The sequence below is a fragment of the Heterocephalus glaber genome, unplaced genomic scaffold (genome assembly GCF_053883595.1).
Source record: "Heterocephalus glaber isolate CG9 unplaced genomic scaffold, H.glaber_assembly_v1.0 deba00001060, whole genome shotgun sequence".
NCBI classification, from domain to species: Eukaryota; Metazoa; Chordata; class Mammalia; order Rodentia; family Bathyergidae; genus Heterocephalus; species Heterocephalus glaber.
Genome location: NW_028258185.1, coordinates 1,679,956 through 1,698,839, shown reverse-complemented (window position 1 = coordinate 1,698,839; position 18,884 = coordinate 1,679,956). Strand labels below are relative to the sequence as shown.

Genomic DNA, 18,884 nt, shown 5'->3' with positions numbered 1-18,884 from the left:
TAGACATTTCCAGGGCTAACAGCTGGTAATTTAAATCTGTCTAAATGTCACTTCCTCAGAGGCCTTCCCAATCTAAATAAAGATGCATCCAACCACATTTTATTGTATTCCCTTAATTACTTGCAGAGTGCTTATAATTTCTAATATTATTCATTGCTTACTGCCTATCTTTCCCTCACTAGAATACAGCCTCTTTTGGGAAAGTTTTGTTCTCTGTTTATTCACAAATGTTTGTAAACAGTGCTGAACAAAAATTTTCACTCAATGAACGATAATACATAAAATGGAGCATAGCTGGAGGAAGAATGGCTAGCACTCGGCTCTGAACCTAGGTAGTAGAGGATTAAATGGAGTAAAAGCCCATGCCAATTACGTGTTCACTGTTACCTTCTTTTTCCTTCTTAACGCCCCTTTAAGTCATTATGTACTGCAGACATGCACTAATAAAAATTTTAAAAAATTTCTGAACATGCCTTTAAAACTATCTTCATCGGTATGTTGACCTTGTTTCGCTTTTACTAAAAGGGATTTAAATTCAGAATCTTTCCTTTTAGAAAATCAATCGTGGGACACCCACCGCAGTCTCCAGACCACCTGGACTCCACAGAACCAGCAAACGCAGCCCCGCCTTCCCGCTGACGCCACCAGCCGAAAGTCGGCGCATCCAGTGACCCCGCCCCGGGCTCGGATCCTGCCTGGCGGATGCGCGCTGTGCTACGTAAAGAGTAGGGTTTTCGCGACAGCTCAGGCCCCACCCCTCTGGCCACATGTCGCGCAGGTCTTCCCGACGGACGCCGCGCCACATCCTCGCGCTGCTTTACGAACCTAGACAGCGGCTCCCCGCCTCCAGTCTCCGTCCTCACATCTCCGCCCCCTCTCACTTTTCAATCTCCTACCCCGACGCGCCCGCTATAATCACGTGATTGCCTCATCCGGGTCCTTTGCGTTCTCGCTCCCTCTCCCAACATGGCGGCCTCAGGTGAGTGAGCGGCCGAGCGCAGCCAAGGACCAAGCTCCGAAACCATCCTCCTCTCTTGATCCACTACTTCTTGGAGTTGGGGTGTAGGTGGCACTGGCCCTATTATGGTTTGGGGGCTGCGGCAGGTTGCCGGTGTGGCCGTGTCAGGTTACTGCCGCGGGATGTTTGGGGGGAGGGGTAGGTGTCCTTCCCCTCCCCCTCACACCCTTTTCACCCTGTTTGCGCGAGATTGGAGTAGGCAGTAATGGTGGACTTTGGCTTGAATTGGAGAAGGAAACGCAGATCTGAGGGAAGCTCAAGGCCTTCTCAGAGACGTGAAGCACTGTGCTTACGTGAAGGCGTGGAGGGAGGAAGGAGGCGGTTGGCGCGCGGACTGGTACACTAGGGTTGCAAGGCGCGAGGCCGTTGCAGACGGGGCGGGGGGCTGGGGAACGGGGGGGGCAGTTAGAACGCGAGCGCGAGTCTGAGAAGGGGCGGAGGAAAGCGGCGTTGCGCGTGCGCGGTAGGACAGAAGATAGTGGAGACTGCGCGCCTTAAAAGCGTGTGGTAGAGTCCAGATGGAAAGCTTTTACGCGCTTGTTGTGTGGCGCTGATTTATATCCTACTGTATGCTCTTCATTGTAGAGTGTGGCCCAGCCCCTATACTCCAAAGGGACATGTGCTAGGTTGGTGAGTGAGTTAGGGGTAGGGAACGCAGTGTGGTGCGCCCACGTGTTTGAGCAGAGGAAGCAAGGGTGGACACAGATTTCCCTCTGTCTTTTCTTTCTCTGATTTAGAATATTTTTATTGGGCACAAACCATATGCCAGGTACACAGTTCTGAGTGTTGGAGATACACTTTGGTTTAATTTTGGCAATTTTAACGATAAGGTTCACCCCCCCCCCTTTTTTTTTTTACTTGTAGAACTTCTAGGGGTGCTGTTAAAATAATAGGGTTTTTTAAAGCCTTCTTTGCGAGGACTATCAACTGCCATGCAAGTTTTACTTGCCTATGTAATGGGCTTATAAGAACAGCAGTGGGCTGTGTAACATCTTGTGATGCTAGTTTTAGTTTTGAGGATATGCTTTCTTTTTCCTGGCATGACCCTGTATTTTGCAAAGCATTTTTTTAAACTGCTGTCCCTAGACACTCATTTCTTTTTTTTAATAAATTTTATTTTATCCCATTCCCCCCTCAAGGCCCCTCCTCTCCTTATGTACCGAAGCTTTGTTTTCATTTTTTCCTTCTTTTTTACTTTTTTCTTGTCCCTTCCTCCCTCCTCCCTTGTTCCCCTTCCCATTTGAACACTTTCTTCCCATTTCCCAACATCCATTATACATCTCAGTAGACACTCATTTCTTCACCAGGAATTCCTCTTCCCTGACCAGGGAGCTAAGTGCTAGGGTTGTCTTTGGAAAATGTTGACAGAGTTGAGGTTATATGTTTTGTTTTGGACAGGGTCTTGCTATGTAGTTCAGTCTGGTATTGAACTCATTATGTAGCCCAGGATGGCCTCAAATTCACTGTAGTCTTCCTGCCTCAACCTCCCAAGAGCTGGGACTACAGGCATGTGCCACCACACCCACCAAGTTGAGGTTATTTGAACACCATAACTTTCATTAGTATAGCACTCAAACACTTCTGTGTATATTGTCTTCTAATGTAAGGAAATGGCAGTATCTTCCAGCTGAGGAAAATGAAAGATTTGTTCAAGGTCACATGCTTGCAGGTGCCCGGAGCCAGATCAGAATCCTAAAGGATCTTGACTCAATCAACTTTGGAAGTATCACAGTGTCATCCTGAGTTTAAGATGCTGCTCAAAAGTATCTGAAGTTTACAGTGCTATTTATATTTTAATTCACATGTATTTGGCCTAGATTTCCCACCTAGGCAGTGCAGTATCACAGTATCAATTTGATGAAAAGGCTATATTTCCCCTTCTCTAACTTCTGTGGAAGTTTTAGGTGTGGAAGGCATAATAGTCTGTGCTGTTAGTTTTACCCTGTTGAGGGAAATCTAGAGTGGTTAAAGAGATATGTGCAGTGATGTTCCCTTCTCTTGTTCTCCCTATGTACCCCTTTGGAAACCTTTGTCTACTCTATTATGTATCTTGTGTTTTTGGTTTGTTGGTGTGGGGAATGGAACTCCTCAGGGCCTTGCAGATGCCAGGCAGGTGCTGTGCTGCTGAGCTACATCCCCAGCCCTACCTTGGTTGGGGTTTTTTTGTGGGGTGGTTTTTTTTTTTTTGTACTGGGAATTGAACTCGGGACCTTGTGCTTGCCAGGCAGGAGGCCGAATCACTGGGCTAAATCCCTGGCCCTATCTTGGTTTTTTTGAGACAGGATTCTCACTGTGTAGCCCAGGCTGGCAGCAGTCTTGCCTCAACCTCCCAAGTGCTGGGATAATAGGTATATACCACCACACCTGGCCCACCTTTGTCTACTTTAATTCAGTTCAGTACCTATTTTACCTTGTTAGTGTTTGAACACAAGGTTATATTTTAGTCTGCCCTTGAGGAATTTGGAATTTAGCAAATTTCTTTCCCCACTTTGAATCTTTTCCAGTTATACTGATTTTAAGTGATCAGTTTGCCCAGAAGTTGGAAGTGGATCTTATTTTCTTTGCAAAAATACATGATACAGAGCTGGGGAATTAGCTCAGTGGCACTGCGCCTGCCTCCCAAGCACAAGGTCCTGAGTTCAATCCCTGGTACCACAAAATAATAATAATACATGATACAAGTTTATAGATCTTTTTCACTCTTCAGTGAGACCAAAAAAGGCTTGCAGCAATGCCAGTTTACAGTGTGACCAATTACTGACTCTTAGTAACTGAAAGTGTCTCAGAAATGACTACATTGAATGAGAGTAGTTTAAAGTACTAGGAGACTTGATACTCTGAGCTTGGACATTTAATTTTTTAGTTGGCCTAATTAAAATACCCCTTAAAGTATAATAAGATTTTTGTAAGTTTACATTGTGACTATTTTACTAAGGCTGTTAAAGCCTGTTAACTCTTGAATCTATGTTTCCTTATCTGTAAAGTGGACATGGTTTATCTCCTGTCATACAAATAAATATATTTGATACAGGTTAACATTTAAAATGATTTAACATTGGGTCAAATGTGGGTGTTGCACACTTGTAAACCCAACACTTGGGAGGCCAAGGCAGGAGGACTGACTCAAGTTCAAGACCAACCTGAAATACATAGTGAGTCTCTGTCTCAAAAAAACAAAAAAAGATTTAACATTGAATATAGTGTATGTAAACTCATGCCTAAGTCTGTCATTTGCATAACACTTCAGAATGCCATGGTGTATGATTGGTGGTGGGGGGTGTATGTTTTTTATAAAGAGATGGTGTTCTTTGGTTTTCATAGTGCTAGCCTTTATAGTTAAGAAAGAGTTGCCACTGTACACAAATGTCCTGTTTTCCAATCCTATCCTCTACCATGTATTTGTTATTCTGAGAGTAGGTTACTTAGAAGGCCAAGACTAAAATTTAATGAAAATTCAAATGCTGTACGCAGATAGTACTGTCAGCTAAAGTAAAGGTGTTTCTAAGTAATGTCAGTGAAAAAGACATGGGTTTTTAAGTCAATACAAGTACTTGTTTGTAGATAGCTGTATGTTCGTACATCTAGGAGTATACACTCCAAAGCTAGTTAGATTTATGATATTGCTTAGGTCAGATAATAGGAAAATGCCCAAAGCAAGAAGTTTGACCTGAGTATATTTACAGCTCCTCTCATGAGTGTCCCTGACCAGGAAAAGGCAGTTTGGCATTTTCCTCATTGTGTCAAGATGAAGAAACTGGGCAGAGAGAAGAGAGGTCATATAACTAAACACGGGTGGAAGTGAAATTTATTAGTCCTGAACAGCTTTATTCAGATATAATTCATATACCACAGAATTTACCCTTTTAAAGTTTGGTGGGTACACCTTCCTTTTGGTGCTAGGGATTGAACCTTATGCATACTAGACATGTTTTACCACTGAGCTACATGCCCAGCCCTGGTGGTTTTTAATACATATTCAGCGAGGTGTGGTGGCACACACCTATAATCCCAGCACTTAGGAGACCAAGGCAGGAGGATCACTGCAAGTTTGAGACCAGCCTGCACTACATAGTGAGACCCTGTCTCAGAAAAAAAGCACTCAGCTTGGGGCCAGGGATTTAGCTCAGTGGTTCTGGCACCTGTCTTACAAGTGCAAGGTCCCAAGTTCAATCCCCTGTACCAAAAAAAAAAAAAAAAATCCCAATAAAACAAACCAAAAAAAAAGCACTTAGCCATCATCATTATCTAATTTGAAAGCATTCTCATCACTTCAGAAGAAATACCTTAACCATTAGCAGTCACTTCTCCTATCCAACTACTATTCTTTTTTGGGGGGGGGGGGTACTGGGGATCGAACTTGGGACCTCATGCTTGGGAGGCAGGCAGCGGAACCACTGAGCTAAAGCCCTGTCCCTTCTATTTTTTCTTTAAATTTACCCATCTGGAACATTTGATATAAATGGTTTTTTATAACCCATGATCTTTTTTTTTTTTCCCCCAGTACCGGGGATCAAACTCAGAACCTTGCTCTTGCAAGTCAGATAGGCCTGCGCCGGGGATTTAGCTCAGTGGTTTCACCGCCTGCTGCTCAAGCTCAAGGACGTGAGTTCAATCCCCGGTACCAAAAGAAAAAAAAAATAAAGTCAGATGGGCCACCACTGAGCTACATCCCCAGTTCCTCTTTCCTTTCTAAACATTTTATTTTGCTTTTTATCTTTTTGGAGACAGAATCTTGCTATGTAGTTCAGGCTGGCCTTGAATTTAGGCAATGCTGCCCCAGCCTCCTGAGTGCTGGGATTTTAGGCGTGTACCACCCACCATGCCTGCCAAGCTAAACATTTTATTTTGAGGCAGGGTTTTACTTAAATTGCCCGGAATGAGTTTGAATTTGGGATTCTCCTGCCTCAGCCTCCCATGCATATGCCAAATCCTTTTTACTGCCAAATATTCCACTGTATGGATTATACATTTTGTTTATCAATTCATTGGTTTATGGTCATTTGGATTGTTTCCCCTGTTGAAACTATTGTAAATAGTGCTGTGAACATTCTTATAAAGGTTCTTGTGACACTTTGTTAGTTTCTTAGGTTAATAACTTAGTTCCCAAAACAGTCACAGGAGTTGAAAACTAAAATCAGTGAGACTTGCTGGATGTGGTGGCACGTGCCTGTTGTCCCAGCAGGCTGTGGCAGGAGGATCATTTTGAGTTCAAGGCCAGGGTGAGCTACATATCAAGCCCCTGTTTCAAAAAGCTCCCCTCACCCCAAAGTGGGACTTAAGCTGGCAAGATCCAAAATTAAGAAGCTGCTGGGAGTAGCGGTGCATGTCTGTAATCCCAACACTCTGGAGGCTAAGGCAGGAAGATGACAAACTCAAACAGCCTGGGAAACAGTCTCAAAACAAAAAAATATAAAGGGACTGGAGATTAAGCTCAATGATAAGGCCCTTGGTTCAACCCCCAGCACTACAAACAAAGAAACTTAACTTTTGACAAAGCTTCATCTGAATGGTAAGAGTACATGAATTTCCTTTCCCAGGTTAAATAATTTAAGAAAGATGCAGAAGTAGGGTTGTTTGTTTGGTTTGGTTTGGTGGTTTGTTTTTCTACCGGGGATCAAACTCAGGACCTTGTGCTTGTGAGGCAACCCTGGTACCACTGAGCTAAATCCCTGGCCCTTGTTTTGTTTTTTGAGACAGGGTCTTGCTATGTAGTTCAGACTGGTCTTGAACTCTTTGTAGCCCAGGCTGGCCTAGAACTCGAAGCAATCCTCCTCCCTCTGCTTTCCGAGTGCTGGGGGATCACAGGTGTGCACCACCATGCCCAGTTTAGGATTGGATTTTACCAGTAAGTTTCATTGCTTTTAAAAAATGTCTTCCGGGGCCCAGGGATTTAGCTCAGTGGTTCCACCACCTGCCTTGAAAGCACAAGGTCCCAAGTTCAATCCCCAGTACCAAAAAAAGAAAGAAAGAAAATGTCCTCCAGAAATAGCTAGGAGCCGGTATAGATTTTTGCAATATCAGTGTTTTGAAAATTGATGATTTTACTGCTGCTATAGTGGCAAAATAATAGGGAAACATTCTGAGGCAAAAAAAAAAAAAAAAAAAATAGAAGAAGCATACTTTATACATGATGAAGCCTAATCATTTTATCACTTTATTTTGTTTCTTTTTCTTTTTTGAGAAAGGATCTCACTGTGTAGTTCACGCAGGCCTTAAACTCACTATGTAGCCTAGGCTGGCCTCAAACATCCATCCTCCTGCCTCAGCCTCCTGAATGCTGGGATTGTAGGATGTACCACTACACCTGGTTTAATTTTATTTGTTTTTTGGTACCAGGGATTGAACTCAGGACCTTGCGTCTTTCGAGGCAGGCAGGGAACCACTGAGCTAAAATCCCCGGCCCAGTTTAATTTTTCTTTTGAGATAGGATTGCCCAATTTGAGATCCTCCTTCTTCGTCCTCCCAGAGTGCTGGGATTACAATGACTGCCATCATTCTAGGCTTTGTCCTTTTATTTACTGAAGTGAAAACACTTAAGAGACTCTCCACCAAAGGGCAGTTTTTGCCCACTCCCTAACATTGGTAGTGTCTGGAGACATTTTAGATTATAACAGTGAGGTAAGTAAGGGTGGTAGAGTTTACTTTGGCTAATGCGTAAAGGCCAGAGATACTGCTAACCATCCATCACTGCACAGGAAAGCCGCCCGCAACAACAAATTGCCTAGCCTAAAATAGCAATAGTGTTAAAATTGAGAGAAATCCTGATTTAAGAATTAAACTGATTAGTTATACAGTGATACCTTGGTTATTGATCAGCTCCAAGCTCGAACTTCACACTACTCCAGCAGAAAAGTTCAAAAAAAATCTGATCTATGTTTGTAACTTTGCTCAATAGTCATCTGAAAATCTTACTTGAAAAACCCTGTAGGAGCCAAGTGAGCCATATGTTGTCCAGGACACAAAGAGAGGTGACTAAGTGCTGCTCTTGCTCAGACAACATATAGTGTTTGTGTTCGTGCATTAAAACGCTCATCATGATGCTTGTTTTGTTTTTTGTTTTTTGTGGGGGGTTTTGGCACTTTATTTGTGTAAAATACTGTAAGCCTGGTTCCAAAGAAAGTTAGTGATAACAGCAGTAAAACTAAAAGGAAGACTTCATTTTTCCTTGATTTAAAGAAAGAAATCATTGTGAAATTTGTTAAAGTCCTGGAAAAAATAAACTTATAAGTAGTTTTTGGGCCTCAGAATTAATTATTTGGTTTTTCATTGTTTCTTATGGGAAAAATGTTCAGTTCTTGAATTTTGCAGTGCTCGAACACCAATTGGATGAATCAAGTTCAATAACCAAGGTATCACTATTTACTTATGTATCTTTTTTTTTTAATAACAGACTATTAAGACCATAAATGTTTCTCATTTATGGACTAATGAACAGTTGGAAAATGTTTTTTTAGGATCTTGTGTTTAACCTATATGGATCTATAAAGAGGTTGAGATATGTGGGTTGTATGTTGTTCCTATCCCCTGCCTCAGCCTCCCAAGTGCTGGTATTGTAGATATACACCACCATACTGAGCCTGCATTTGACAATAATAATTGGGAAAAGTTTTGCATGGTGATTAATTTGTTAATTCACATAAGATTTAGGGAGGGGCCGGGGATTTAGCTCAGTGGTGCTGCTGTCTGCCCCGAAAGTACAAGGTCCCGAGTTCATCCTAGGTACCAAAAAAAAAAAATTGGGGGAGAATAAAGGAATTGGACCAGTCCTTGTGGCATTGATCTACCTGGAGCTCTTTGATAACACTTAAAAGCAGGAAATAGCCAGGCATGCCTGGTGTACACCTGTAATCCAAGCACTCAAAAGGCAGGAGGATTGCTTCAAATTCGAGGCCAACCTGGGCTACACTGTGAGTTCAAGGCCAGCCTGAACTCCATAGTGAGACCCTGTTTCAAAAAACAAAAACAGGGCTGGGGATTTAGTTCAGTGGTTCCGCCACCTGCCTTGAAAGGGCAAGGACCGGAGTTAGGTCCCCAGTACCAAAACAAAACCAAAAAAAGGGAACAGTGTTGAAATCGCAAACATATATGGGTCTAGGTATTGGAAGAACAAAGGACATGGAGGATTTAGATAGCCTTTTTTGTGTGTGGTTGGAATAAAATGAAGTGGGACAAACATTGGCATCCATTTTAACGATTTTGTAGTACTCATTTTGGTTTTTTTGAGACAAGGTCTAGCTCTGTAGTTCAGGCTAGCTTTGAACTCATTATGTAGCCCCAGCTGAACTCAGCTTGGGGAGATCTTCCTTCCTCAGTCTCCCAAATGGTGGGGTTACAGGCACCCAACTCTTAAGAGCTACTTTTAAATAGGCTTATATTGTGGCTGAGTAAATGGTGCTACTGTTAAGTTTAAGATCTTATAAAGGAATTTTATCCTTGAGACTTTACGATAGTGTTATTTGGGGAGGAGTGACAATCATAGAGAAAGGGGAGATATATGATCTGAAAGACATTTTACAGTTAACAGTGGTTTACTATTTCAGTCATGCTAATTTATTTTGAAATTTTAAATAATATTAGAGTATGAGACTTTTGTTCACCAAAAGAGTCAAGGAGTCAGAAGTCAAGAAACCCTTCCTGATCTACAAAGTTGATTTAAGCTGTATCAGAACAAAGGCCAAATTTGCAGGTTTTGCCCTTCTGGTGTAAGTCTACAGAACAAGCAGAAAAGGGTACCTTGCTCAGGTTCTTACTGTTCAACTTGACCTCATTAGTAGATTGACCATCGGTTCTGTTTTCTCCAAATGGTAGGACAGGTTAATAATTGGATATTAAGGGGCCGGGGATTTAGCTCAGTGGTTTCGCTGCCTGCTGCGCAGGCGCAAGGACCCGAGTTTGATCCCTGGTACCAAAAAAAACAAAACAAAAATAATTGGATATTAGCTGATACTAGATTAAGTAAGTCCCGTGAGGGTAAGAGCTCTGGCAAACATAATACTAATCCCAGACACTATTTTTTAATTAAAGGATGTAAAATGACTAAAGTAAGTCTATGGACTATAAGTATTCAACCTCTTGTTCACATTAGCTTTTTAAAATTTCTCTTAGATCTTTGCAATGACCTGGAGAAGAATCATTGCTATAGGACTCAACCTCTTGAGTAACTGCTTTCTTTCAAAGCTTTAGAGTAGATTCATAGCTAGAATAGAATGGCTGTCATCTGGTCGCTCATGATGCATACGGTACTCTTGGGAGCCAGATTAGTGTTAAGTCACTTGAGAGAAATACAGAAACTTCACATTAATGGACATCTTTTTTTCATATTATTGCAGCCAAGTTCATCTGATTTGCACGTTGAGACCATAATACTTCAGGTTCTTGTTATGTTCAGAATGCTGTAACATTCGTAGCAAACAGGTCACCTTTAATTTCCTGACAGTTGAATTTTAAAAGCAAGACATATACCAAGTGAGAGAACAACCTTCAGTTAAGCAAGTGGTGCATCAAGTTACAGGTACTTAGCTCTCTTGGGTTGAAAATTAGATGAGAATTGGAACATGGAAAAGGAAATCATGGTCACAAAGGTCATGAAGCTGATCTTTGTTACAACAGAGCTACTTTTTTCTTCATCAAGTAGTATTTGCACTTGGACTAGCTCTAGAACTTATTGAGTCCCTTCTGTTGTTCTTAATTAGTTGTTGATTTTGCCATCTTAGAAGTTCTGTGGCTAGAGAGCCAGGATCAGTCCACTAAAAGGAGTCATTTGGTGATTACTAAATATTCATAATCGTGGAAAACATTTAAATGTGTTGGTTGTTAAGAGTTTTCTTATATTTTCCTTGTAGTGTCATAGCTCAATATGAAGTGTTAAGGTAGAAAAGATAGGGCCAGGGACTCAGTGGTGCTGCGCCTACCTTGCAGCACAAGGTCCTGAGTTCAATCCCCAGTACCTAAAAAAAAAGGTAGAAAAGATAAATTTTTTCTACATAGAGAACAGAGATTTAAAATATATGAGTTTTAACTATTCAAACATTTTCAAATAACACCAAGTACAACACAGTATTTTGCCATGGTTATGATAACCTTTAAAAAAACTATTAAGCTTCTTCAAAGCTGGGATCCGTGTGATATAATGGGAAGAGCCCTTCATGTAATTATGGTTCTGCAATCTAATAACTAAAAGTCATTTAACCTGAGACTTTCCTCCTCTATATCAAACAGATCCCTCAGAACTACCATATGCTATTGAGATTGAGGGAGGAGGATGACAAGTTCAAGTCCAGCTTGAGCAACTTGCATGACCTTATCTCAAACTGCTTTTTTGGTTTTTTGAGAAAGGGTCTCTAGGGCCGGGGATTTAGCTCAGTGGTCCCGGCGCCTGCCTCGCAAGCACAAGGGTCCCAAGTTCAATCTCCGGTACCAAAAAAAAGAGAGAGAGAAAGGGTCTCGCTGTGTTTGTATCCCAGGCTGGCCTCGAACTCACAGTAGTCCTCCTGCCTCAGGCTTCTGAGTGCTGGGAGTACAGGCATGTGCTACCACACCCAGCACAAACTACATTTTTTAAAGGGGGACTGAGGTGCCCAGTGGTAAAATACTTGCTGAGCCTGCAAGACTCTGGTTTCAATTCCCAATACCACAAAAACATAAGGGCTAGGGGTGTAACTCATTGCTCCCTAAATTTATCCCTGATGCTGCCCCCCCACCCCAGAGTACCATACAAAATGTTATGTAGGTTAGGAACTTTGTCGTGTATTTTTGTATCCAAAAAGCAGTGGATTGAGTGACTTGTTGGAGCTGGGCGTGTAGCTCAGAAATGGAGCACTTGGTCTGGCATGTGCAAGACCCTGAGTTTGATCCTCAACGCACATACACACACACAGTCTCAAATGGTAAATCAGCCGGGGATTTAGCTCAGTGCTGCTAACACCTGTCTCACAGGCACAAGGTCCTGAGTTCAATCCCCAGTACAAAAAAAGAAATGAATCAAATGGTAAATCAGTGAATAGAGTGGAAAGTAAAAGGTTGCTTCCACCTCAGTCATACTCCCAGAGAGGAAGGAATATCAGACATCCTTCCCCTTTCCATACTTAAATCTGGTTATATTTAATATGTATCTTGCAACTTTTAAATTACCATTGAATTTTTTTTCTGGACCGAATACTATTTTTTTGGTATTGGAGATCGAACTCGGGACCTTGCGCTTGAGAGGCAGGCACCAGAACCACTGAGCTAAATCCCCAGCCCTCTTTCTTTATAAATGTATTTAGCATATTGCATTATACAATTCTGTAAATACTTCACTGTTTATGAATAATCTCTTTTCTTTTTTAAAATAGCAAAAAAGAAGAATAAGAAGGGGAAGACTATCTCCCTAACAGACTTTCTGGCTGAGGATGGAGGGACTGGTGGAGGAACCACCTATGTCCCCAAACCAGTAAGCTGGGCTGATGAAACAGATGACCTGGAAGGAGATGGTAATTTTTCTTTTTTTGTCATGCTTGGAATATCATTATTTCCTATACAAAACCTATTCCATAATTCACATCATTGTAATGTGAAAGAATCTTTCTTTGTAGAACCTAAAATCACATATTTATGTATAGGGTCTTGAGTTTCAGGGTTTCATCTCTGGGTTAAGCTATCAGACTTTGTAATGGGAACAGAAATAAACATTGAAGAGAGCTCTGTGCTAGGCTTTTTTTTTTGGACAGGATCTCGCTGTAGTTTAAGCCAGCCTTGAATTCACTGTGTAGCCTAGACTGGCCTTGAATTTATGGTAATCCTCCCACCTCAGCCTCCCAAGTGCTAGGATTGCAGGTGTGCATTGCCATGCCTGGCCCTACGCCTAGCTCTTGAGTTAACAGACTTTTCTCAGGTTACTGTCCTTTTAGGCCTGTTTTCTTCATTTGAAAAGTAAGGACTAGATTGCCCTTGTTTTCTTTTGGTACCAGGAATCAAACTCAGGGCCTTAGATTGCCTGTTTTGTTTTGTTTTGTTTTTTGGTACCGGGGATCGAACTCAGGACCTTGCGCTTGTGAGGCAGGCAGCAGAACCACTGAGCTAAATCCCCAGCCAAAGACTGACTTTTAAAATCACTTTTAGGTCGGGCCAGGGATTACACGGAAGGATTATAGTGCATCCTTTGCACAAGCTCAGTGCCTGCAGTGAGTTATCTGGAATAGATAAGCATTTTTTTCTCTTCTTTCTCTTCATCCTCCTCTTTCTCTTCTCCTCTTCTTTTTTTTCCCAGTGCTGTAGATTGGATCCAGGGCATTGTGCATGCTAGGCAAGCACTCTGCCACTGGGCTTCACCCCCAGCTCTCACCATTGCTTTGCCAATTAGTACGAATATGAGTTGTTAGTAGTGGTTAAACAACATCTAGAGTGACAGACCCAGGTTTAAATCCTGGCTCTACTACTTTATCACTCGAAACCTTGGGCAAATTACTGTCTTAAAACAGTTTTGTAGAATGAGAAACAACCTCACGGGATTGTTAAAATGGTGAGGTTGGACAAAGTATAAAGTACTTGGGACATATAAATAGTTGATTCTCCTTCACATAGGAATAAAAGGTAATGTGATTCTGTTAACATGGCCTTTGAGATAGAAAAACAGAGACCAGAACACTGAGCACTGTTTGTTTTTTGTTTTTTTGAGACAGGGTCTCAGTATGTAGTTCAGGCTGTTCTTGAACTTACTATGTAGCCCAGGTTTGACTCAAACTACAGCAGTCCTTTTGCCTCAGCTTCCTGAGTGGTGGGACTCCAGGCATGCACCACCACACCTGGCTCCAGTTCTTTTATTTTGAGACAGGGTTCTCACTGAGTCACTAAGTTTCTGAGGCTGGGCTCAGACTTGTTATTCTCCTGCCTCCACCTCACACAGTGCTGGGATTACACATGTGTGCCTCACCACCTGCTGCAGGTTTTTATTTGATTTTTTTGGTTTTGGTTTTGGTTTTGGCTTTTTTGCACTACTGGAGATTGAACCCAGGGCTTTGTGCATGCTAGGCCAATGCTCTACCACTGAGCCACATCCCCAGCTTCCAGTATTTTTAGTATCTAGCAATTGGCATGGATCAATCCTCTTGTTCTGTGACAGTAAGGGAGATTTTCTTTGATTTCTTCTATTGGTTCTTCTATCCTAGTTTCAACCACTTGGCACAGTAATGACGACGATGTGTATAGGGCACCTCCAATTGACCGATCCATCCTTCCCACTGCTCCACGGGCTGCTCGGGAACCCAATATCGACCGGAGCCGTCTACCCAAATCTCCACCCTACACTGCTTTCCTAGGAAACCTGCCCTATGATGTAACGGAAGACTCTATTAAGGAATTCTTTAGAGGATTAAATGTAAGTATAATCATATGAGGCCATTAACTAGATATGTTGAGGTTAGTGGCTAAAATAAAACCAATTGTGGAATGAGCAGTTCTTAATTGAATAAAAATTAGAAACATTTTTAAAAGGACAGAAATCTAGGGTTAGCAGCAATGTGCTGAATTCATGGTTGGTTTGTTTTGTTTTTAAGAGTTAAATGCAAATAGATGAAAATTCAAAGGTGTAACAGGGCATAAAATCTCTTTTATCCCTCTGTGGTATTCTTCCTGGAGACATGCAAGTTCAGAGTATTCAAAGATTTTTTCTATGTACATTGGTGATTGTGTGGTCCTCCCAAAAAAGGGCTTTCAACTCTTTATCTTTACTCCTTCAGATCAGTGCAGTGCGCTTGCCACGTGAACCTAGCAATCCAGAGAGGTTGAAAGGTTTTGGTTATGCTGAGTTTGAGGACCTGGATTCCCTGCTCAGTGCCCTCAGTCTCAATGAAGAGGTAAGGGGTGGGGAGCTCACAACTTTTTTGCGTTTATCAGTCAAACTGATTTTTTCCCCAGTGCCGGGGATTAAACCCAGGGCCTTTGCACTGGGCTATATCCCCAGCCTTTTTTATTTTTTGAGATGGGTTCTCTCCAAGTTGCTCTGGCTAGGCATGAACTCAGCGATCTTTCTGCCTCAGTCTTCTAGAGTCCTGGGACTCCAGGCATGCTGTATCACTCTCAGCTTCAAACTGATACATTCTTTTTGGTTGGGTCGGTAGCTATTTCAAAGATTCCTATAGCCACAAAGAAAACTCTGGGTTATTATTTAACATCTTATAAGTCACACTTTGGCAAGTACAGTGATTCTAATAATTCACAGAGTTACTTAGATAAATTTTGGAAGAAGCCAAACACTACATATCTAATAAAATCTCTTATTAGTTTACTTACTGCTTTGCCACAGCTCTTATGTCTTTGCTTTTTAAAAATCTGAGGGCCAGGGATTTAGCTCAGTGGTTTTGCCGCCTGCTGCACAAGCTCAAGGACCAGAGTTTGATCCCTGGTACCAAAAAAAATTCTGATTCTATAAAGGCAAACAGAAAAAAACAACTGGGTGTGATAGCACATACCTGTAATCTCAGCTACATGGGCGAGTGAGACAGGAAGATTATAAATTCAAGACCAGCCTGGACAGACGCTGTTTCAAAAATAAAATTTAAGATGGTTGAGAGTATAGCTCAGTGGTAGGGCATTTGCCTTGCATGCATGTGGCTCTGAGTTTAATCCCCAGTATAGGAGGGGGTAGGAAAATGAAGTTAATCAGTTTAGTATTAAAAGGCGTTGTCATCCCTGTACCAAAAAAAAAAAGGCATTGTCTTCCAGCTAGGGGTGTGACTCTGGTAAAGCATTTGCCTAGCATGTTCAAGACCCTGGCTTTGATCCCCAGGTCCAGAGGTGGAAAGGCATTGTCTAGTTTGCCAGAATATTGTTAAAATGTGGGGTTTTTAAATTTTTAATAAAGAGGATTTGCAAAGGATGTCATTTGTAATGTATCGTTCCTAGGACTGTTTTATAGGAGAAATAACATTCAGTCTTGCTTTGTTTTTTGCAGTACTGGGTATTAAACCCTGGGCTGGGCTGAGGATTTAGCTCAGCGGTTCCACCACCTGCCTCACAAGCACAAGGTCATTAGTTAAATCCCTGGTACCAAAAAAAATAAATAAACCCAGGGCTTCACATATTCTAGGCAAGCAGTTTACCACTGAACTATATCCCATGTCCTTTTTATTTTTTTAACATAGAGACACTTGCTAAGTTGCCCAGGCCAGGCTTGAACTTGGAATCCTCCTGTGTCAGTCTCCCCAAAGTTCAGGGATTTTTCAGGCATGCTCAGTGCTTCTGTTTTTTGTTTTTGTTTTTCGGTACCAGGGATCAAACCCAGATCCTTGCGCTTTCAGGGCAGGCAGGGGAACCACTGAGCTAAATCCCCAGCCCTAACTTGGGTGTTTTTAACCAAAATTCATTGTTGGTTTTCATCTGTAGAATCTGCTTTGAAAAGAGGGGCCAGGCATTTAGCTCAGTGGCGCCTCATCTGGCTTGCAAGTGCAAGGTCCTGAGTTCGGTCCCCGGTACTGCCAAAAAGAAAAAAGAAATGAAGAAAAACCAGCAGAATCAATGGGGTTCAGTGTCTATAAATGTTTGAGTAATGATGACTATGGCACCAAACATGCCTTTTATTTAGCTAACTGGGAATTATTTTTAATTCATTACACTTGACAAATAGCCTTGGATAGTTATTCTGTTCTGTGAAATACAGCTTTGTATAAAGTTAATTGACCTGATACTCATTTAAGGTGAACTTAAATTTGTTCATTCTGGGCTGGGGATTTAGCTCAGTGGTGCTGACGCCTGCCTTGCAAGTACAAGGTCCTGAGTTCAATCTCCGGTACAAAAAAAAAACATTAATTCTAAGAGGCTGTTTTAGTTTTCAAGTCTTTATAAAGTCTTTAACCAGCAAATTGAGAGTATTGGCTAGAGTACAGTGTTTTTCCTTTACCTGCCTTCCCGAGGTGCTTCTGCTATGCCCAGACACTTAACAGTTGCTCATGGGATTTGTGCATAATAGACCAGAAGATTGATTAATATGGTCCTGTACTCTCAGTCGCTAGGTAACAGGAGAATTCGAGTGGATGTTGCTGATCAAGCACAGGATAAAGGTGAGAAAAAATGGAAAAAAATTTCATGTTTGGTAATCTGTCCTAGGATAACAAAGCAAAGGTACCCCTTCCCCAGAAAATTTTAATAGAGATAAGTGGTAAACCGGCCTAAATCTAGAGTAACTGTTCTCAACCAGTTTTGCTCCCTAGGGAACTTTTGGCAATATTTGTGGGCCTTTGAAGTGAGTGCTACTGATATCCTATTAGATATCTAATAAATAGAATCCACAGATTAATCCTGGAGATGAAAAGCCCTGTCTGGTCTAAATGGATATTAAATCTATAATAAATAGGTTAGCTCCCTAGCATATATTGGACACAAGAGGGACCTCATTTGTGTATGTTTCAGAAACTTGTGGTCTATGTGATTAAGCATTAACCAGTAGAAATAAATGTGAAGAAAAGATTAACTCAGTTGAGTTGGAGAGTGCATTTGAAGGGCCCAGGACAACTTCATGATTACAGCCTGAAATGTCAGAAGAGAAATTAGTATAAGGGTTTTGTTTTTTATGTGCACGTATGAAAGGGAGGGAGAGGGAAAGAGAGGCAAGCCAGGCAGTGGATAAACTCTTTTACTTTGTCAACTTGTGGGTTTTTTATATTACTTTACAGACAGAGATGATCGTTCTTTTGGGCGAGATAGAAATCGAGATTCTGACAAAACAGACACAGACTGGAGGGCCCGTCCTGCCACAGACAGCTTTGATGACTACCCGCCTAGAAGAGGTGATGACAGCTTTGGAGACAGTAAGTTCATTTCTTATGAAGTCATTTTCTTCTGTGCTCTTGTAGTCTTATTTGGTAATGATAGGAAAAAATTATTATTATTATTATTAATTATTATTGTAGGGGATCACATTAGCAGATAGAAAGTGGGGTACAGTAGATGCAGATTCAGGGTTCCCCAGAATTGCCCAGGCTGGCCCTGAATCCAGCTCAAGTGGTCCTGCCTCAGCCTCCCTAGTAGCTGAAACTACAGGCACATGCCAACACACCCAACTTAAAATTTTCTTAACATTCAAAAGAATTGGTGGTACAGGAAAAAAATTTTTATAAAATTCATTAATTTTGTAAAAAGTTCTTCCCAAATAAAAGAATGAAATGGACAGACATTTCTCCATTCATTTAAAAAGAGAGAGAAAAGAAAAAAATTTTCTTGTCACATGTCAGATACTGTTCTAAGCTCAGGAGAAAACAGCAGAAAAGTCCTGTCTTCACTGGATAATGATTATAGTGGAGGAAAATTTAGGTGGGAAAAAATGCAAAAGAGGATTGGGAAAGTCTTGGGGTTACAGTAGGGATGAACTGTACATTTTACATCACCTAAATCTGGCAAAAAGTAGGTAAAACGGTAAAATTGTACAGTCTTAATAAAATGCAAAAAGCACTGTTTATAATGATTTGAAAATGATGGCTTTTTAAATGGCATAAAATGTCATTGCATGGGTGTAATGTCAAGGATAAAATTCAGAAATTATTATGTTGTGGGAGAAATACAAATAAATACATGTGAAAAATTGAAAACTATTGTAGAGTGTTAATGCTTAAGTTGTAAAAATGGGAAGTGATGTTAACCACTTTCTTGGTTGTAGGTGGGGGTTAGGGGTTCCAGCGTGTGTGTGGCATGAGGTGCTTCCTATTAGAAAACAGTCCTCCTTAAGAAGATGCAGAAAAGCCAGACGTGGTGGTACATGCCTATAATCCCAGCACTTGGGAGGCTGAGGCAGGAAGATCACTGTGGCTTTGAGGCCAACCTGAGCTATCTAATGAGTTCAAGGCCAGCCTCAACCGCATAATGAAACCGTGTCTCAAAAAAAAAAAGTAGAGAATAA

General features: G+C 41.5%; 1 protein-coding gene across 2 annotated transcripts in view; it reads left to right on the top strand.

The window, feature by feature from the left end:
* Nucleotides 1–784: 784 nt before the first annotated feature.
* The window catches only part of Eif4b (eukaryotic translation initiation factor 4B), a 31,475-nt gene continuing 13,375 nt past the window's right edge, over nt 785–18,884 (top strand). For both annotated transcript variants that reach the window (XM_087209733.1, XM_087209732.1), the window contains exons 1-6: nt 785–979; nt 12,352–12,489; nt 14,164–14,372; nt 14,734–14,850; nt 16,998–17,052; nt 17,665–17,799. In XM_087209733.1, coding sequence (XP_087065859.1) covers nt 967–979; nt 12,352–12,489; nt 14,164–14,372; nt 14,734–14,850; nt 16,998–17,052; nt 17,665–17,799 — 667 coding nt within the window. In that variant the 5' untranslated portion in view covers nt 785–966. The remainder of the gene's footprint in view (nt 980–12,351; nt 12,490–14,163; nt 14,373–14,733; nt 14,851–16,997; nt 17,053–17,664; nt 17,800–18,884) is intronic.